Genomic DNA, 22,910 nt, shown 5'->3' on the forward strand with positions numbered 1-22,910 from the left:
ACCTCTAGCCGCCACCACCACCACCAGTCCTCTTATCTCTCTCTAACCTCCTACCACCACTTATAATCAGCACCTCAACCACTACTTACCCACCATACAAAACAACCATCTCCACCCCTTCACCACTACCACCCACAATCGGCACCTCTGCTTCTCACCCACCATACAAAACAACCATCTCCACCCCTTCACTGCATCAACTCACTTCTCATAATCACCGAAACCCTAAATCATCAACATCACCACAACCACGAAATTCCCAAATCGTCCGAGGCAAAAGCCCTGTGTGAAATGCAAGACCAATTAAACTCTCCTTTTAACATCTTTAACCCACCATTTTTGTTCTATCTATCTAACACACACACACACACACACACACACACACACACACACACAGGCGCAATCTGTGACCTTTCACTTCCAATTCCAGTGACGGCGAAGAGAAGCGGACCTGACGACAGGGACAACGATCAAACTATCTAGTGACGAACAGCCACGATTCCGATGATGCGAAGAAAACCAAAGAAGATGTAGTCCATATCAGCTCCGAGATTGTAGGGCTTCGAATCGCCTTTGGATTTCGGAACAGAGGACTCGAACGACGATACAGAGAGAAAAGGGAAGAATAGTACTTTACACAGGCGTTCGGGTTAGGGTTTGAGATGGGTTTGGGTTTGGGTTAAAGGTATTTAAGTCAATTAAAATATCAATTTTATATCAAAGAGTAATAAGGTCAATTCACTATCTTCAGGATCTTTTATCCATTTTTCAAACTTGAAGGGGTGTCATTGTCAAAAAATTGACTAACTTTCCTCTGCATATCCTTTCCCCAAACCTCAGGGGGTGTCTATGTACTTCGCCCTTTTAAAAAAGACAATTTTGCCCTTTATGACATTTAGGGCATACCCATATATAATGGGTTAACCCATACCCATAGGATTTACCCCTTTTTAATTGATATCCTATCACCAACCTTCGTTCAATCTGGTAACCTTAACAATTCTTTCCCTCTACATTTCTTTCTGCCACCACCATTTAAACAAAATCAAAACCCTAATTTCAATAGAAAAAATCAACAATCTAATTCGATAGTTTTGTATAATACGCAAAAAGACAAAACCCTAACTTCTTTATTTCAATACAAACTCCATGAAACAAACAATCAAATTTATCACCAAAAAAAAAACCAATGGTTGAATTAACTATTAGAATTGGAACAATTTAATGAGGAGAATAATCGAATGGTTGCGGAAGGAGTAGAATTTTCACTTCGAGCATGACCTTTAAGCCAATCACAGTTGAAGATCAGAAAATAGATTGGATCTGACTGTCGGCTTCATCTTCGTCCTCTTAATCATTCTTGTTCATTTTGTGTTAAGTAATTTGGGGTTCCGAACATAAATTTCACCTCTTCACCTTGTTCACTCATCATTGTTGTCTTCTTCAATTTTTATTGTTGCCGGAGTTGGATAAATCAGGGGGGTTTACTGTGATTGGTCGGCAATATCTTTGGCTGCGAGAGAACAAGCTCATAAGAGAGCCTAAAGAGAGAAAGAGTTATGCGTAAGGCCGTGTTTGGCCCTAAAATATGTAGTGTAATCTAATTAGGACGTGTTTGGCGCTAATTTAAAATGGGTTATTATTATTTTTTTTAAGTGTTAAGTGGGTTATTGCGATAAGGTGATGTGCTGTCACAATACTATTGGCTATTTAGATTGCATTTGCCACGTCAGCAACATCAGAACTAAAACAATAAAACGACAGAGTTTCACTAAAGGGTAATTTCGTAATCAAACATTTTTGGTGATATCTAATGACAGCAATTTTTTGTTTTGTCCTTAAAGTGCACTATTTTGATAGTTTGGGGGGTAATTCTTAATTCAGGAGGGTTTCATGCAATTAGCTAATAGATTAGGGAATTTTTTTTTGCACTTTACCCGATAATATATATATATATAGATGTTTATGCATTAATTTATGTTTGAATTTGCATTTGCATTTGCATTTGCATTTGCATTTGGTGGGATTAGATTTTCCTGAATAGATGCCGAGTATAGCAAGACAAAACATATGCTGCAGTGCATGTTTTGCAGTTAGTTTGTGGGCACATTAATATGAATGAAAACTAACCATTTGAAGTGAGACATGACTTAACGTGCACCCATTAACATAGCTTTGCCAGAAAGAGGTGTTATAGTGGGTTTTCCACTCACTGCATACTTTCAGTTCTCATTGGTTAATAAACTTTTATATATGGCTTTTAAAAAAAAGTCAATGCCCATTGCTTAAAAGTGAAGCTACACCTTTTTTGAATCACCTGCATCACTGACACAAAAATAGATATATATATATATATTTATATATATTTATTTATTTATAAATATAGTTGGAATTCAAATCATCTACAATACAAAACGAGTGCTATTATGTATCTAACAATTTAGAATACATATATTTGACGTGATGTTATGTATCGAACGATCACACACATGCTAGTACATTACCATCGAGTTTGAGTGCTATTTGGCATTGAACGGTTCAAAGTACGTGTAAGTGCACACTTCACTTAACAATTTGTATCTAATATATTCTCCAATGTGTTTTTATTGCTTGAATTTATTGCGATTAGGATTGGATTTGCACATTCTAGTGGACATGTTTTATTCCTTTACCCAACAGAGGTTTCTTCTCACCTTCGGGGAGGGAGGGAGAGAGAGGGGCATAAGTTAAGTCATATAATCTTTCTCAATATGTGTCGTTTTTACGTTATGCACGCGTTTTCGCTTAAATTCTCACTTTTTATTACATAATTTTGTCGATCTCACGCTCCCGCTCTCGCTGACACTCCCGCTTTAAATGACTTAAGGCATAACATTGCTACCAAGGGTATTAAAATCTCACTTTTAACCTTTATTACAAATTTACAACACCATAAAGGAACATCTTTGTTGGAACTTGGAAGCTTACAAGTGGGTGTAAATAATTACTAATCGTTTTTGTGCTCACATCATTTTCTTCACTAATTATATATATTTTTTACTAACAAAAAAACTCCTCTAATCCACTCAAAGAGTCTCGAACCCCCTACCTATCAATTTAAAAGGAGAGAAAATATTACTGGTCATCGGCCTTGGTCACATTCTTCGCTAATTACTAACTCAGATTTTGCACTAGGTTACAATCTAACTATAGTTTTTATTCGGAAAAAAAGAAAAAAAAAAAGTCATCATATTTGCTTGGTAATGATGCAGCTTAAATTATAAAGAATGACAGTGATTCAATCCAAAACCCAAGTACAAACTGAGTTTATGCAAGATAGCAACAAATAGTCGAGTTTATGAAACATAACAAGTTGTAACATTTGTAATTGTTTGTCAGAGAGAGAGACAGAGAGAGTAGCAACCATAGATGAGATGAGAGAGAAGTCACAGAAGCAAGCAGCAATGTTTTACTTGTTTACAGTAATTTTGTACAAAAACAGTGGGTTTAGTATTGCAGCAGGCTATATTATATATATAAAGACTGGCAACATGAGGTACATAAATTCATAGGATCCCAGTCTCACCAACTATTGAACTGTTTCTTTTGCTCATTCCCAACCGTACCACTTACTACGTAATTAGGGCATTTATTTTACTCAATCCCCACCCCTGTGACATTACAGATGAAATTATGACAAATTTATTCTGCCCAATATATATATATATATATATTTATATTGGAAGTTTAAAAGAAATTTATATTGGTAAGCCAATTTGCATATAATTAGTTGGAAAGAACTTAAGAATATAAAAAAAAATTGGAAAAATACTGGCCTAATTGACAGAAACTCAAACAGGAAATTGGAAGCAAAAAGAAAAAAGAAAAAAGAAAAAAGAAAAAAAAGGGTGACATGGTGATATTTGGGACCTGCCCTTCTCTTCCACATGTGGTTCGAATTTTAATGGATGTGTCATAAAGGACAGTTAAAATGAGAGCTTTGGTTAGGTAAAAAGGAAGCTATTGCTCACAGCGGCTTGAACCAGATGGAAATATAGGGACCCCAAAAATCTTTACCCACCACCGTCCAAAACCAAGTGAATGAAGAAAATAATTTACCCCATTTGGGGTAAAAATGCAGAGTTTAGTCCTAGTTTTATGTCTCCAAACAAGTTCAATCAATGCCAGTGGGGGAAAATCTCTTCCAACCTCTGTTTAAGGGAATGTAATTTCAATGACACAAAAACAAGATATTTTTACTTTTCATGAGTTAACGTGTGTAATAGAAAGGTCTGCAAATTGTTAATGGCCTGAACCTAATGGATGCTACTATAGCCATAGCTCTCTACCACTGCAACAAGTCTGGTTTGAAATAAGTGGAGGCTAAATAATGTGGATTCGGTATGATATTCTCTTAAAGCTATAATGATCTGGCTCACTTAAGTGTATATGATTATGTACTCTTTTTCTTTTCTCTTTTATTTGTCCTATAAATTTTTTATTTTATTTTATTTTTTATTCAGTCAAAAGAGACCTAAAATATTAAAAATTAGAAATAAGAATAAAAAATGTAAAAGAATAATTGTGTCATTTAAAAATTAATAATTATTTATTTGTAAAGTTAATGTTAGAATTGTCATTTCATTTAAGATTGTAATGCACATAAAAATAACAAAATAAAAATAGAGTGCAAATATTCCTTCTTAAAATTATTTATTTGAATAAATTAAAAGAATGTTATTATTAAAGTAAATTAAATGTGTTTTCTATATTTATACATATATATGACGAGAGTGGGTTGATAAAATAATATCTAAAACTCCATTGTTACCTAATAATGAAACTTGTCACCTATTTTATTTGGAGCATGATCTCTTCCTATTCTAGATGCCTATTCTGCTCCTCCTTCATTTGTATCGGTCTATTTTTCATTTCTTTAGTACTAAATGTGGTAATTTTGAAAAGACAAAGACTTTGACTTTAGAATATATAATTTATTATATGACCAATTAGTTCTTGTTGGTTCAATTTTTTGGGGGTTTTTTTTCTTGTCAAAAGATATAATTTATCTTTTTTAAATAAGTTGTGTAATTGTGTTTCTTTTTAAGATAAAAAAAAAAATAGATTAAGTGTTTAAATAATATTGTGTTGAGTGCCCACATTTGTTTGAATTTTTGAAATATATATATGTGTATATATATATCATGGTTCATTGTATCGGCTGATACGCGACGTAATCTTAAAATTGTTTCATACTATTATATATCTTTATAAATTGTATATTTTTTATTTATAATTGTCCGAATCCGTTACATTATAATACTATTACACATTTTTATAAATCGGTCCATTTATATTAATATTTGTTCGAATCCATAATATCACGACACGAATAATGTCGCAACTGACACCGCTGGCGAACCATAAGATATATATATATATATATAAAAGAGAGAGAAAAAGAAGAAAAGGCTAAAAAATCAGCGAGGGAAGCTGGCAGTGGAAGGAGGGGATTCGATTGGAATAAATAGAAACAATAGGGATTACGGGGAAAAGCAAGAGCCAAAAATATTACTGTAAATGCGTGAAGTGATGACTAAGAGAGCATTATTTGGTTTTTGATTATTTGCCAAATGTTTCTCTCTCTCTCTCTCTCTCTCTCTCTCTCTCTCTCTGCCCGTTAACTCCCTCATATCCCTTGAAAAACACCTCAACAGACACCACCTCCCCCTTTATCTGTCCACTTCCTCTGTCCACCTTCTCTCTCTATAGATACACAATACAGCCCTAAACGTACTCTACTTGTCGCTTTCGTTACCACATCAGAGGAACGAATGAAAAAGAAACCCACCACCACTCTCTGTCTTTGTGTCCTGTATTTTGTTGTAAATTTGTAACGTAGAATGTTCATCAGCTAAAATAGTCCAAACCGTCCCATTTCAGGCCCCTTCACCATCTCTTACGAACAATATGTGAAGACCCATTTCATATTTGTATGTTTTTAGTGTTAATAATATCTAATGAAGGGTCATTGAGTATTGATTGTCATCTTTTCCCAATTTTTTGAACAAATCTTTGAGCTTTCTGACAAATCCAGCAAAACCCATTTGGTCAGTTAATTAGAAGAAGGTGTTACATACCAGACCCATTAAGGTATGCTTTTAATTTTCATATCTTCAAGTGTTTGTGTTGTCTTTAAATAATGTTTCACGAATTTTCAATTGATCTGGTTATTGTTTCAGTTTTGTTTAGTTGTTTCTGATATTGCTATTAGTCTGTTGGTGTGCTTTTGATGTTTGATTGATAGCTCTATGTGGTCTAATCTCTTACCTAAGATTATTTTATTAATTTCCCACACAAATCCATTTTAGGGTTTGGTGTTTAAAAGTATGTAAATGGTTGTTTTCTGTGATAAGAACATGGCTTGTTTCCGGATTAACAGACATAAATCCAGTGAGAAGTCTTGGTTTTTCTATATTATTTTTTCTCTTGCTTTGTTCTTTGAGTGCTCATGTGTAATTGCTTTGTCTCCTGTTCTCATACCATCTCCAATCTTGGTATTCAGCTATTTTCTTACTATATTGAAGATTATTCTCTCGAATCTCTATTCATTTCTCTTGTTTAAATCAGCACATTTTCTTCATGTATTATTTAATCTTGTTAGATCATTGATCTCTGACATTGATTCAGGAAAAAAAAAAAATCTCTGACATTGTTTTTGGTTGTAAATTCTGAAATTTGGTTTCTTTTAAAAAAATTATTTGTTGAACATCCTTTTTTTGTTATTATAATTGTCGTGGTGAAGCTGTTATAGTAATATATTTAATATAAGTTAGATGTATATATATCTAAAAGTGATTTGTTGTAGAATTCAAAGGCAATTCCTATATAAATGTATGCCCATTTGATGGATTTGTAGTGTATTTCACGTTTTATATTAAATTACTCTTGACCTTATAAAGGGGGACGAGGCTGCAGGACCGTATTTGTCTTGATTTTGATAGCAGTCATAGCTATGTGGTTCTAAATACATAATAGATCATTTTTATATCTGATCTTTTACAAATTGTTTATTTTTATTTTATTTTTTATTTTTTTATTTTTATTTTTTAAAATTATTAGTTATGTTTCTGAAACTGGTTTGGACTGGACAACTCATCTGTTTTGCTCAATTTTGATAATTTTCCAGGTGATTTGAGTTAAATTGACCAAGTCATGGGGTTTTACATTCCCCATGATTTAGAATAATTTTAAGGTATTCTCGTTCGCTTGATGATTTCCTTATCTGGAGATGATCTCCAACTTATTATGATTGTATAATCCTGTTTATTTATTTATCCTTATGTTCAGGTTTTCTGTACTCTTCTTGATCATGGAGGGGGAAACATCATGGTTCAGCCACTGCCTTGATGACATTGCAAGAGACATTGGGGAGTTTGATTCATTCTCGGAGTTTAGTGATGAAGGCAATAAAGAAGTTACAGCTGTTTCTGTGGATTCAATCCTACCTGACGACTTGGTGGAGCGAATCCTAGCCTATCTCCCCATTGCAAGCATTTTTAAAGCAGGTTGTGTGTGCAAAAGATGGCATGAGATAGTCAGTTCAAAAAGGTTTCTTTGGAACTTCTCGCATGATCTATCACAAAAACCTTGGTATTTCATGTTTACAAGCTCTGATGAACCAATTGGTTATGCATATGATCCCATCCTTCGAAAGTGGTACGGCATTGAACTCCCCTGCATTCAGACATCTAATTGGTTCATTGGTTCATCATGTGGCCTAGTTTGCTTCATGGACAATGAGAGTAGAAGTGAGCTTTATGTCTGTAACCCAATTACCAAATGCTGCAATAAGCTTGAGAAGCCTCCAGGTTTGAAATTTTCAGACTACAGTGCACTGGCAATCTCGGTGAACAGGATGTCACACCATTACAATGTCTCAGTTGTGAAATCTAAGCAAGTCCCAGGAAATTTTTTTCAGTGGGATCTCTCAATTCACATTTATGACTCGGAAACAATGATGTGGTTGACGCCTCTGACAGAAGTTTTGACAGGGTGGAGAGCTGGTGATGAAAGTGTGATCTGTGATGGAGTTTTGTACTTCTTGATTTACTCAACCGGGGGTCGTTTGCCGGATAATCGTCATGGTTTAATTACTTATAACCTCTCAAGCCGCTCAACCAATGGTTTGCTAATAAAGAGTTTCATCCCGGTGCCATGTTCTCTTACATGTGGCCGCTTGATGAACCTAAAGGAGAAGTTGGTAATGGTGGGAGGGATTGGGAAACAAGATCGGCCAGACATAATTAAGGGGATTGGCATATGGGTTCTTAATGGGAAGGAGTGGCAAGAGATTGCTCGAATGCCCCATAAGTTCTTCCAAGGATTTGGAGAGTTTGATGATGTTTTTGCTAGCAGTGGTACGGATGACCTCATATACATCCAAAGCTATGGGGCCCCCACTCTTCTTGTTTTTGACATGAGCCAGAAGCAATGGAGATGGTCCCAGAAATGCCCAGTGATGAAGAGGTTCCCACTTCAGCTCTTTACTGGTTTTTGCTTCGAACCTAGGATTGAAATTGCTCCCTGATTTCGTTCTCATTGCATTGGATGTTGTCGTGGTACTGACAAATTCATCTGATTTCTATTTCATTGCTCTTTTGAGTTTATAAGTTATAACTTATAACCTGTGTTTTGAAAACGTTTATAGAGAATGTACCAGCTCATTCATGAAATGGGAATATTATTCTTTGCATTCATGAGTACTGGAGTGAATACTAGTTCAAGGTGTATATTTTCCTTCTTAATACTTTTGTCATTTCTACCAAAACTCCGTAATGTCTTTATGTTTTTATTATATAGTATCAACCCTTTACATGGCATTCTATGCATAATGAGCATCTTTACAAATCTGCCATTACCTTTACTCTTTATGTTGATATCTGCAATTTTCAATGGTTAGGGTAATTTGTTACTCAATTGTTCCAGATATCCCTAATATAATTCTATACCATATTAAATTTTCTGAAATGTACCGAACAGTCATGGACCTTATGTGACATAATCTATTGGAATATATATATATAAGAGTTTGCGAAAATGGTGGGATATATATATATATATATATATAAGAGTTTGCGAAAATGGTGGGATGTAACATCAGTGTTAGGTTATCTGATAAGAGTAATGTGTCACATGGTTGGTTAGTTGCTTAAGAAATGTGGTGATCCTGTGGCTGCTAGATGTGGTAATGAAGGTAATTGCTTTCTGTATGATCATATTCATGTTACTAGTTAGTTCTTCAGTGTTGAAGACATAACTAGAGTTGCTGCTCAGAGAAGCTCTACTGAAAAAAAATGTTTTAGGTATATGCTGCTTCTTTTTTAGCATAGTGTTGAGGTGATAGACAGTTCTTTGCCAAACTTGCAATACAACGGAAATACCCGCGAGCCTGTGAATGATATTTGTTATGTCATTAATCTACAGAAAATGATTCTTGTATCGAATAGTTGCAGTGAATTGTTAGACCTACTATTTTAATTGGTCAATTATGCAACAAATAAAAAAGTGGAGCCCTTCACTTTATTGTATTTAATATAAATAGCCAATTAAAAATTATTCGGTTAAATAATTCTCTATACAAATTTTCATGAGTATCATTACTCTTAATCTATTCTTGAACATTATGTGGAACTTTTAGGCAAGTGTTGACCACTTTATTGGCTGGGCAAATGTTGACAAACAATTTTTTTTTTTTGGTTCTTTCATTAAAAAATTCCTTTGGAGTATGGAGGAGAACTAATATATAAAAAAAAGAATACTTTATTGGAAAATAAGATTGGAAGATTTTGCTTCTTCCCTAAATACAAAAAGGAATTTCTTTCTATGCTTGTCTTCTTGCATAGCAGTCATTGAAACAAATTCCACTGGGAAATGACACACAAATGAACTGTTGCACTAGAATATCTTCTTCTTTTTTCTTTACTGTTGCACTAGAATATCTTCTTTTTTCTTTCTTTCTTTGTTCTTTCTTCCTGACAATGATTATAGGTGTTAGGGACATTCAATTTCACTAATCAAATGGGTGAAATTCTTTTTTTTTTTTTTTTTTACTAACAGGTCAGTGGTCTAACGGTATCGGCCTCTTACTTTCCAAAAGGAGATCATGGGTTCAAATCTCAGAAGAGACGTGTATGTGTGAGTACCAACTAGAAAAAAAATTCTTTCTTTTTTCAACAGAACAATATTTTAAACAAAATATCTCCTTTTTCAGGTTATAGTAATACATTAAATTAAGAATATGATTTTATTCCAACGATCTTGAGAAAATTGTAGGCTTGAATTATTGGAGTCTAGTTTTTGTTTGCCTGAATTATTGGAGTCTAGTTTTTATTGAGATATTTGAGAGAAACACAATCTTTTAGTTGTCTCTTCTTCACTAATGAGCATCTTTTAACAAGGGGTGTCCAATTGGAGTACTAAAATGGTTTTATTTGTAATTTTGATTCTATGACCCATTTAGATCTTCATTGGGTTAAGTTAATATTCTCAGAGATAAACCCTTTCCAGTGTTGGTGATTGGAAGAATAGTTCTCCCCATTAGTACATGTATATGATAGATCAATGTCTCTCATGACTCTAGGAGGTTGGGGGTGACAACTGTAAGATCCAACTTCAACACACACACTTAAATCCATAATTGTAGGCTTGTAGCTTTTAAGTTTACAATTCTATATATATATATATATATATACACACACTTTTAACAGACAAACAAAAAAAGGAATATGAATCTAACATAAACATATATTCTTACGGTTAGAATTCTCTATACTTTGTACTTTGGAATTGCATTTATGCCTTATTTTAACTTTTTATCTCATCAATCTCAAAATTCCTAAATAATACGAACACGGAAAGTCTATGCAGAACATATAGTACCCCAATCCCATACAAAATGTTAGACATGGTTTTCTAGGTCTTGACCTTGAACCCCTGAACTTTTTGTCCATAGACGTGATCCATGTTAAAATGATACAAAAGCAAGCCCATATATATATATATATATATATATGGAGTTTTGGACTACTATTTATTATTTTATGGAGTTAAACTCACGATATTACGAAAATAATGAAGTTGACAACTACTATATTCTGTGTAAATCCTGTCATTAAAATGGTGTGCCCAAAAGTATTTGTGTGCACATAAGTGGTAATTTCATAAACAAAAGTGTGACCTAAAAATAGTAATGAATAGTTTTTTTTTTTTTTTTTTCCATGTTCACACATAAGAATTTTATTAACTCCATATTTTTGAAGCATCATAACTTTGACTCCATAAAAATAAAAAATAAGAATCCAAAGCTACTCCATGTATACGTAATTATCCTAACAAAACAGTAGTACTCTAAATATGGAAACTAGAAGTGAGTAAAGTTCCTAACAGATCACGGTAAAAATATAATTCAGTTAGGTTTTCACATTAAAATATTTCTAACATGTCCAACTAGTTAATTTATTTTTTAATTTTTTGATGATTAGGTAAATATTTACATATACATTTCACAAATTATTAATTACGGACGAAGTTCTTGAATCTCAAGAGAGAGGAGAGATTATACTGAAAATGGTGCACCAAACATCTTCATTATTTAAATTTTATATTTTAAATTTTATATTCAATTTAAGCCCCATAGATTAAGTAATTAAAACAAAAAAAAAAAAAAAAAATTTGATAAGACTTTAGTCCTATAAGTTCTATTTCATTCCACACGCTGTGTGACAGAAATGAGACGAGCTGAAATAAAAAAGAATTTCCCTACCAGATATCATGAAAATGATTTTTTTTAAATAAAAAATCCCGATAATTGATCTGAAAATGATTTTGATGAAAGTGTTATAAATGAAAAGCTCTGCAACCTTTTCGACACGTCACAAAATTCAGTGGGCCTTTGATGATAACTCACTGGGCTTTTAGCCTTTAGTAACAACAGTGGGCTATTTTATGTGTGCATTTCCATGGAGAAGAAGCCCACATTAGCTTATAAGTTAGAACACTCGGTAACACGGCGTCGTTCTCCTTCCGTAGAAACCAGCAGAGCAATCATCTCTCTCTCCTCTTGTTCACCTCAAGAGAGAGAGAGAGAGAGATGGCGGCTTCGTTCAGGTGGATAGTGCAACTACACAGGGACGTTCCAAAAGCCGCTAGGTTTTACTCAGAGGGTTTGGGATTAAAAATCGATGTTTGTACTCTTCGTTGGGCTGAGCTCCAATGCGGTCCCCTCAAACTTGCTCTCATGCATTCCCCCAGGTCTCTACTCTTTCTCTCTCTTACATTGGGGTTTTAACCATTTTCTTCTGCTACTCGATACCCTTTATCTATTTTAAGCTTCGTATTCTGGTATGTATTCTTCTGCAAAATTATTATAATTATACCCAATTGAACATAGTTTCAATATGATCTATATAATTGCATACCGTTCTTGATTCTGTCCATAACCTTTGTGGATCATCACTGTTTATCATCTAATTTCTTGAAATATTAGATTATTTTAAATTTCAACATAACCTTTGTTGAAATTGTTGGGTTGAAAATTTTGATGCTCACAGTGTTCAGGTAAATACAAATTTATACATTTTCATTGGTCAGGATGTATCTGAATTGTTACTTTATTCTTCTTTTAGTAGGTAAGTTGAGTATTATTAATCCGGAGAAAAAGGACAGTACAAAGGTTTACAGAATGGAGCTCAAACACACTTCCTGTGGAACAAAAGGAAAACATCAACCTACCATAACTAAAATTATTACAAGTAGAAAGGTTAAATTGAACAATAGAAAACTGGAAAGACAACCGGAGTCTCTAAAAAGAAAATAGTACAGCTGTAATAACGAACATTGGCCGACAACATGCCCTAGGCGAAGGAGAACACCTGACCATAATGGAATTAACACAAGGTTCTTGTAGCACATGGGCCAGTTTGGTACATTAGGAAAAAGGGGAAATAGAAAGGAGAACAGGTCATGTGAAGCTGTAGTGTTCCAACAGTGTAGGCTTTATGCATTTGTGCAGCCCACTCAACTGCTCAAGACCAGCAATGTTGGATGCTCAGATGCTGACTCACGTTAGCAAAGAAGATGGTGGACAATGGTGGATGGTGTGGGGAATAAGAGAGCGGAGAGTGAGCGTTAGAATGAGAGAGAGTGAGACTTAACGAGATTGATAGATTGAAAGATTGCAACATTTACTATGATGCCATATTGTCTTTATAAGTTAATACATTCACCAATCACCATGACATGTTGTATTTCTCCTTTATTTTGGGACAGTTTCTATCATTCCTTGCAAATACTTCTTCCTGCAATATGGTGGGGGCAAAGTCTTCTTGCGCCTTAATTTTTTTTTTATGATCTATGGTGACGACACCTTCATTGCAATAAGTGTTACAAATTTTCATTTGCCCAACGAAAATAACACTTTGTCGCAGAAAGTTTATGGTACCAATTAACATGTCATCTTTGCTATTAAATTTGTCACAGACAGCATAGTCTGTTGTAGTGGTTGATTTTCGTGCACCTACTCAAGAACTCTGTGACAATCTTCAAACCTTAGGCACTCAGTCCTCTGTTGGAGATAGGATTCAAGTGTTTATTGAAACCATCCAAAATCATTCTAATATGCATGCGACATCTATCCTGAATTTCAGGAGTCGGTGAATTTTCCATTTGCTACAGGACTTCTTTTTTGTGAAATGAGTTTTCAGCCAGCTTTATTGCCTGTTGGGTTAGTGGATTTGTGCTTCCAAGTTGCCAGAGATAATCCAGAGACCTTATTGGCTGGATGCTGGAAAATGGTGGAGGTGGAGGGAATATCCATGACTTGGCTATTGCTGTACTTGCTTATCTGTCACTAAATAGGATATAGGTGATTTTGTGGCTTGGCAATTCCTACCCTTGGTTATCCTTATTGCCATTAGGACGTTTTGTAAAGTAAAGAACCCACAATGAAAAAATGTTGAAGGCAGTTCTTTTAAAGGCAACTAATCATTCAAGAATTTTGGAATGGCAAGATGTCCTTCTTTCATTACATGCATCAATTCTCCTACTCTCAGATCCATTCTTGGATATTTTCCAATCATTCTCTCATTATCTATCCCTTCTAACTTCTGAAATCTAAAATTATTGATGTGAACATTCAGACCCCTATGTAATTTATTAGTTCGGTCAGAATTAGGTGTTGTTTGTTTTGATACTCTCTCTCTGACATATCAGGATATGGATTTATTAATTTTTATCATTTGCAGTTACTCAGTTATTATGGAATAAATACAAATGGTTATTATTTTTGTGGGGGACTTGAATTGCTACTTCATCTTCTATTGTAGTGCTGTATGGTAATTATTAGTACTTTCTCCAAACTGTATGTACTTCGTGTACTATTTGGATATACTGAAGCCTTAATGACGTGGTAAACAGAGTATAAAATGGTGGTGAGTATTTTTGTTTGTGTTTTTGCAGCAGTCCTGCTATTTACTAGCAACCGTTTAACTTAGGTAGGTTTAAAATATCATTAAGAATAAGAAGAAAGTATACTAGGAGTAGTTATAATATCAAGATCATCCCCAGTTCCCAGAGAGTTTATGAGGACCTAATTGAAATGTTTGCTTCCTTATGTACGTTTTTTGCTGATGGGAATATATTATGCAAGCTTTATGCATCCTAGTATTGATTCTAGGACATATCTTTAGATGACATGAGGTAATGTAAGACAGGTTTGTGGACTTCTGGAGAGGCCAGGGTTCCAAAATATTCAAATACATTTTTCTTAGTTTATGTTCGACATTGTGTTCTTGTTGTAGGTGGGGTTTATGATGTCCAAGGATTAAATCTAAAGGTTGCTTACTTAAATCACGGAGGACCTAATATTATTTACAAGGGTCGCATTGCGCTTATTAAAGCCTCTCTAAGAGGTTTCTCTATTAATCTACATCCAAAACCTTAGAGCAGTTAAATGCAAGTTGGAATATCGCTCAAGGTATTGTCACTACCAATATAATTTTCTGCACCAAAAAATCACAGCATTTTTTGAAGCAGAATGGAACTTTTTGGGGAAAAGTTGGTAGAGTAGAATTCTTAGGGAGGGTCATGTACTTGATTTGGACTTTGGATAGCAGATTATGAATTTCGTGTAAGGGAGGAAGCCTGCTTCCTTGAACACTTAAGAAGCAGAAAAGCACTGCGCCAGGCTATTGGGGAAGGCATCCTTAAAAGCTGCATTATTCACTATTTGTTTTGTTTTGTTTCTTTTCCTTTCTTCTCTTATGTTTTATGTTTTCAGTTTCACACATCTTTTTTAAAGTTTGTGCTTTCACAAATAGAGAATTTTATTCCTATTTATTGCATAATTGGAAGATCACTTTTTTAATAAGTTTAGTGAAGTAATCATCAGTATGACCCAAGAATTAATGTTGGAAAGGACAAGTGCCCAAGAAAGAAACTGGCACCTGGGCTATATATACCCCATATCCAAAAGAAAGCATGTTTAAGTGGTTTATTCTACATTTTTAGTAGCAGTTTAATAATTTCTTTGACTTTTCCATATTTGATGGAACCTTAATTTTTTGGGAAGCTTTAAAACTAAACTCTTTATGATATTATTTTCCATTTTGGAGCGTCTTTAGTTTGAGATTTAGATATGATGTTGTGGTTGGCTATAGGTTTGAAGAGAATACGAGACATTTCAATGAAGGGAAACAGATAAATGTTTCCCGTAGGGTGGATGTTGACGGGGACCATGATTCAATGATACTTTTAAGTTTTAACAGAATGGTATAAAGGTCTTCTTCTGCATTATTCTGAAAAAAATTCAACTCTCACCCATTTGAAGGTATAAAGTAAAACAAGGTGGTGCTTAAAATTTTGTAATGATCGAAGTTACTTTCTTAAAGAACCTTGTGGAAGCATGAAGCCAGACCTCACACGATGTCCCAATCATGTTTGACATATCTGTGAAAGCATCCCATATTCTGGAACCAGTGTGGTTTATCTAGTTACACTTTCAGATATTGCTGGTGCTTGGCTTAAGGAGATATCTTTAAGCCAAGCTTTGCACAGAACTCTCTCAATAACCAAAGGGCCTCTAGCCCAATGGTATAACCTCCCTACCCTCAAAGAGGAGGGGAGGGGTTTGAGCCCGGGCGTGGGCAAAGTGTGTGTATGTGTGTGTTTGCTTTACAATTAAAAATAAGGGATAATTTCACTTACATCCCCTAAGGTTTGGCGTAATTACAGGCGGTACCCCTCACGTTTCAAAAATTACACCGTCCTCCCTCAAAGTTTGCTCCGTCATAACACTTTGCCCCCTCCGGTCAAAGTCAACTCCGGTCAATGATGATTTCTGATGACATAAGCTATTTTTAACCCTGTAATACCACATTTGCCCTTATTATCTTTGCAAAGACATTTTAACCCTTACTTTTGTATTAAAATAACCTATATACCCAGAATAAAAAGACAAAAAAGCTAGAGAGAGGGGGGCAAGCCGAGAGTTGAGAGACAGCAACTGAAGCTTGCGAACGGCAAACCCAAACTGGAATTCTCCTTCTCCGCTTCTCTCCTTTCTCTGTCTCTGCAATTCTCACCAAAGAACGCACGTCAATGACGAGGACGAAAACCAACACACCCAATTGCAATCTACAAGCGCCTCATCCACTTCTACAGCAACGTGACCTAGTATATGGAACGGGCAGCCACCATCGCTGTCATCGGTGTCCCAACATTAGCGAAGGAAAAAGGCGACCCTTGATGCCGAAAAAATGAAGAAACCAGGTCACGGAAGCCCGAACACGACGCGGACTTCCCTAATAGTGCCAACGTTGCCGTCGCCAACGATAACATGACAGCTTTTGAGGAACGCCATCGGAGCTCACCACCGCATCGCCATAGCCGCTCGGAAACTGAAAGATATGGGTTTTGATTTTTTGAACAATCTGAAATGATATGCCGATATAGGTTTTGAACTTTTGATTCTTGCCGACAGATGCTGTTGATGCCGAATTGGTGAAATCCGATGAGGAATTGGCTCGGATGTTGCAGGTTCTTGGAAGAATTTCATTGAATTTTGAATTTTTTTTTTTTTTGGATTTAATTTGATAATGTGTTGTTTGAATTTTCTGTTTTTGTCAAACTATTAATTCATTGATTTTAGGTAGAAAAAGCTTAAAAGCACACCACAACATCAAGCTAGCAGTTGCAGAGAGAGAGGGAGGCAAGCCAAGAGTTGAGAGACCGTGGCTGAAGCTTGCCAACGGCAAACCCTAACTGGAACAACGGACGATGGAAACTGAAAGATATGGGTTTTGATTTTTGAACAATTTGAAATGATATGCCGATATGGGTTTTGGTATGGGTAATAGGTTTTGAACTTTTGATTCTTGCCGACAGATAGATTAACTGAAATATATGTGTTTTGAACTTCTGATTCTTGTAGATTTTGTAGTTTGCAGTTGCAGATAGAGAGAGAGAGAGGGCAAGTTCAGAGTTGAGAACGAGAATTGAGATGGAGGCGATTAGGGAGGCTGAAATGATTTGCCCTAAAATTATATGTATATATATATATATATATATATATATATATATTAGGTAATTTACACAGACTTCCCTTATAGTTTGCCATAATTACAGGCGGCACCCTTCCTGTTTCAGAAATTACGCAAACCTCCCCTACTTTTGAAAATATCCTACACGGACCTCCCTTATGTGTGACAGACCGTTAAATACACTAACGGACCTATCAAAATTACTGAAATACCCTCTCCTTGGCATCTGAAATTACTAACCTACCCATCATCTTTTAATTAAAAATATAAATATTCTACTTAATCACCATCTCCTCCCACCGCCGGCGACTTCTTCCATCGCCATCTCCTCCCACCGCTGGCAACTTCTTCCGCCACCTCCTTCCACCGCCGTCGCCGTCGTCACCAACACAGAGACAATCTTGGCTAACCAAGCCCAAAGGAAAAGCTTCTTTCTCGCTGCCGTTTCAACTCATTATCAGACCTTGTTCGCCGCCGTACAACATCCCTATCCTGAGCACAGCCATATATATATCTTCAAGAGAGATGAATCAAGATGGAAGCTTTCTGTTTTTGGTCCATGAACATCACAGCTCTACATCCGGTCGGTTTGGTCGTGTTGTTTTCCGATTTGGCTCTTTGTTTGGTCTGAACGGGAACTGAAACACGCCGAACCAGTACTCGTTACTAGGTCAGACCAAGCTTACCGAAAGAGATTGGACAAAGCTCGCTGTTTGTTCACCAGAGTCGCATGCATGTCTTGCAACTCACTAGATGGTCACCAAAATGGGTCTAATTGTTATGGTTTTGCTGAAATTGCAGCTTGCCGGATTTCTGTCACTGGAACTGTTGTTCGCCTTAACTAAGACATGCTGGGGTTGTTCGGTCTTTAATTGTAGCTCGTCGAACTTGTTACTGCAGAATGAAGATCACTGGAAAAGCTGGATACTTCTGAACTAGAGGTGCGCTGGTTCAATCACTGTCACCGAAACTAGTAGTTGTAGTTTTGGAGCTCGCCGTTGTGTCCCCGTCACCGAAATGGGTATGTCTTCAATCTTTACCGGAGTTCGCACTAATAGAAGTACACAGAAGATGAAGCTTTCTCTATATTTGCACAGACGGTAGATCACTGGAATCATGGTTCATCTGAACTGAAACTTGGGTGTGTCACCGGTTGCTATTGGGTCTTCAATCAGTCCGCTGATTCATCTGAACTGAATCATGGTTCATCTGAACATCTGAAAAATCTTGTTGTCTTAAATTTGAAGAATTGCCATAATCTTCAAAGATTCCTCTGTGCATTTTCACGTTGAATTCTCTCCTTGATTTCAGTTTATTCGGCTGCTCCAAATTAGAGTGGCCAACATTTTTTCAAGGATCCCCACTTGAATTAAGCTTTTCGTCGTTACAGTTATCAAGTAGCATCAGGGAATTGAATATGGAAGACTGCAATATAAGAGCAACTCCAATGCTCTCTCATTTGGGCCTCTAAAACTCAAAATATGAGAGTTAGGTAAAAAAGGCCTCTCCAATAGGATCTTATTTGAGCTCTCAAAATTTGAGATTCTCAAATTTCTTCTCACAGCTGCTAAACTTTTTTGGCAAGTCTCTCATTTCCCAAAACGGTGTCGTTTCTCACCAGTCATCACCCACTCGCATCTCTATATGCATATTATATATATAATATATATAAATTTCCGAAAAAAAAAATTATATAAAAAAATTAATTCACAAATAGTGGTAAAAAAATTATAAAAAATTTGTTTTTGTTTTTTTTTTTGTTTTTGTCCTTTTCTGATAAGATATTTTAAATTTGTACTTCTTTTTAATTAGGTTTAATTTTAATTTCCTTCTAATGTCTACAACTTGACTTGGAATGCACCTAATATTAATATTACTGATACAAATATGAATAGTGAGAATGGTAGTTGAAAAAGAATAGTGGTTATGTTAAAAAAAATCATTTTACGTGAAATGTACCATTGGAGCAGAATTGCTAAAATGTAGCATTTTGGCACTGTAGCACCTGTCAAAATATAGATTTGGTATGCGGAAATAGGTTTTAACATTGGAGATGCTCTAACATATGTGCCCAGCGAAATTGGTTGTTTGGTGTCCTTGGAATTTTTGAATCTTAGCAAAAACAAAATTTCTAACCTACCAGCTACCATAAGTAACCTTCTGCTTCTGAAGGCCCTCTCTAAGTAAATGTAAGATCTGGAAAATGGAAATATATATATATATATATATATATATTTCCATTTTCCAGATCTTACATTTACTTAGAGAGGTATATATATATATATATATATGAAATAATATAGGAAAGGGTATTTTCGGCATTTCATGAAAAATAGTAGCTGATGTCATCATTTTCCGTTGTTGACTGACATTGACCGTAACGGAAGGAAGGTCCGTGTAGATATTTTCAAAAGTAAGGAAGATCTGCGTAATTTCTGGAACAGGAAGTGCGCCGCCTGTAATTATGACAAACCATAGGAGGTCTGTGTAAATTACCCATATATTTTTGACCTTGATTAGTTGATTTAGAAAAAATAATTAATGTGATATTAATAAAATATTAGGGACAATATGGTAATCTCAAAAAAAAGATATTCTTTATGTGATATTAATAAAACACTAGAGGGTGTTTGTCTTTTAACATGGTCAATGGCCGGAATAAAATGCCGATCAGTTTGGAGGGAGGTCAGTGTAATTTTTGAAACGTAAGGGGTACCGCCTGTAATTACGCCAAACCTCAGGGGAGATAAGTGAAATTATCCCTAAAAATAATAATAATACTTAAAAAAAAAAAAAAATAGTAGGAGCCCTCATTCCCTAACCTGTCACTAGTTTCCATAACTTGAGTTGTATAAACTCTCTGCTCACTTGGGCAGAAATTGTGCAATAAAACTTCACTCCCTTCTATTTACATTCATCTTTTGGCATTTTGCACAGAAAATTCTCTTATGTTTTTGGCTTCCTTTCCTCTCTGGTGATTTGGTGGCCATATTTTGGAAATTCATAATGTATTTTATATCCTTATTAGCGACTGTGTCGGAATACAGTGATCTGAAGCAGTAGCTGACTTGAGTTTTTTACAGTGTACATGCCGTGGAGAAGGGATACTCTTCAGTCTTATCCTTTACGGTGACTGACATAAACAATACGGTGACAAAATTAATGGCTTTAGGTGCAGAGTTGGATGGTTCCATCAAGTATGAGATCCATGGAAAGGTGAATACCCAACTTCCAAGTTGCATGGATTGTAAAATTCATTTTTATCAAGTATAAAATCAAGTATTCAAGTTCCCTCCATTCTTCTCTATCTGTTTCCCTCACAATAGAGTGGCTCTGGCAGGTTGCAGCCATGCGGTGCATTGATGGGCACATGTTGGGTCTCTTCGAGCCTGCTTGAACTGCCGAAGGTGAACATGATACTTTCACGCACAACCAAAAGAAGCAACCGTTTTCTGGGGTTGTATGTACTGATTCCTACTGTTTGGAGGAATTGAATGATAGTAAGTGATTACTTTCCCCTTTTGGGGTTCTGTCCAATGATGATCAACCACAGAAACAGAGCTTGTTGGTGTCAAACCTTGAAAATTTTCTTTTATTTAGAGAAATCATTTTCCTCGTCAATTAGCAGCTGTGTAATTTCTTAACCACGAGCGAGTCATGGATGAATCGTCCGGTGAAGTACATATAATGTAAAGGGGACAATTTACAACTGAGGAAGAATTTGCATTAGGCTTTCTGATACCCGAACTGGATTATATGTATGCCTCCATAAGAATTATTTATTGTACACATCAACTGTCTAGAGCATATTAATGATCACCATGGTTTGAGTTTATTTTGACTCTTCACCCTGACTTGGAAAATTAAAAGAAATTTAAGGGCGGGAAACTTGAAAGATATATAATTATTACTGTATTTAATTTCGTCGTGAATTGGAAGGTGGTAGTTATTTCCATTACTGAGCTGCCCAGGGAGTAGTTGGTGTCACAGCAAGCTTAGCTGCCAACATATAATGGGCTTAGGTTTCTTTTTTAAACATGATTTAATATGATAAAATTAGGTGGTCTTGCGGTGGTGGGTATGAGGAGTCCATGAGATATGTTGTGTTGTGGGTTTTTTTTTTTTTTTTTTTTAAATAAACATAACTTAGAAGAGCAAGGCAATATTTTCCATTATGCAACCTGGGTGTTAAATTGGCGTTTTGGAAGAAACCCTAAATCCTATGAATTACAAATAGGGAAAAAAAAATTATAAACAACTCTTTTAACAAGAATTGACATTCCAAATGACCTGGCATCAGTATTTCTGAAAATATAATAGACACTCACTGTACTTATCAAAAATAAATATAAATAAAAAATAATAGACACGCACTGTTTTTCGCTTTAAAATAGATAGATAGCATGAAATGGATACAACATTATTTCTAAGTGACATATTTTAATAAGTGCACTTTTTTTTTTTTTTTTCCCCAGTAATTGTACCGGGATATTTTTCTATGCATGTAAGACAGAATACTACATATGTCCAGAAGTAGATCATGGGATGATCTAAGAGGCCTATACCACAATCATAAAAAATAATAAAAAGTAAAACAAAATTAAAAAAATGGTTGGCACATTTGATTTGAAAACACTATTCCATTATTGGTATGATTAGGCCACCTAAGCCCATGAATAGTGAAATTAGAGCTTACCCTTTTTCAAATATCTCATTATACTTGGTGTTCATTGTTTCGGCCGACATGAAGATGGTGGGCTTTGCACTATATGATTTATCTCCTTTTTAGGGTGGCCACAGAACCACTTTTTATGATTAGTTTTCATAAAATTTCATGCCCAATTCTCAACTTATATTTTGAATACTTGCCCCCCTTCAAACTTCATAGATAATAATAAAGCTCCCCAAAAATTTATGCAATTACGTACTCTGTATTTCGTAGTCAAAATTCAAACACGATTTTTTTCACCCTCGACCTTATATTTTAGACGGTGCCAATAACAATAATCCATCACACAAACACTTGCAAGCAATTAAAGAATTTCTTGATACAAAAACACAATTCACATTAATTTTAGCCAAAGATTTTGACCTACTTTGGAAGAAACTACATTTAGCTATTACTTTAGAATTGCTATTGACTAGACATGGCATTTAACCCAACCACATGGTTCTTTCCAACTTTGTCTCCATTATGATGAGTTTATGTTTGTGCTAATCAGGGTTGGGATAAGTTACCAAAAAAATGTACCCCATAAATCATTGATAACTACTCATTTTATTGTTAATTTTTTCCACACTTTATTTTTTTAAAAAAAAAATTCAACAAAAAGT

General features: G+C 35.2%; 2 protein-coding genes across 3 annotated transcripts; both read left to right on the forward strand.

Moving 5' to 3' along the window:
* The first annotated feature begins 5,594 nt into the window (after positions 1-5,594).
* On the forward strand, positions 5,595-8,823 carry LOC132276730 (F-box/kelch-repeat protein At3g61590). 2 transcript variants are annotated; one of them, XM_059778304.1, is made up of 3 exons: positions 5,596-6,132; positions 7,169-7,234; positions 7,330-8,823. In XM_059778304.1, exon 3 carries the CDS (start codon positions 7,352-7,354, stop codon positions 8,567-8,569), a length of 1,218 nt encoding a protein of 405 aa, XP_059634287.1. In that variant the 5' UTR covers positions 5,596-6,132; positions 7,169-7,234; positions 7,330-7,351; the 3' UTR covers positions 8,570-8,823. The 2 variants fall into 2 exon arrangements, with proteins under 2 accessions (XP_059634288.1, XP_059634287.1); XM_059778305.1 differs by lacking the exon at positions 7,169-7,234 and having other exon boundaries at positions 5,595-6,132.
* A 3,225-nt stretch (positions 8,824-12,048) lies between these two features.
* Positions 12,049-21,411, forward strand: LOC132276731 (uncharacterized). Its single transcript, XM_059778307.1, has 3 exons — positions 12,049-12,291; positions 20,660-20,792; positions 20,917-21,411. Exons 1-3 carry the CDS (start codon positions 12,131-12,133, stop codon positions 20,971-20,973), a joined length of 351 nt encoding a protein of 116 aa, XP_059634290.1. The 5' UTR covers positions 12,049-12,130; the 3' UTR covers positions 20,974-21,411.
* The last annotated feature ends 1,499 nt before the right edge of the window (positions 21,412-22,910 follow it).

Source organism: Cornus florida, unplaced genomic scaffold (genome assembly GCF_030987335.1).
Source record: "Cornus florida cultivar Cherokee Brave unplaced genomic scaffold, ASM3098733v1 CherokeeBrave_3.0.0_Hap2_Chr10, whole genome shotgun sequence".
Taxonomy (NCBI): domain Eukaryota; kingdom Viridiplantae; phylum Streptophyta; class Magnoliopsida; order Cornales; family Cornaceae; genus Cornus; species Cornus florida.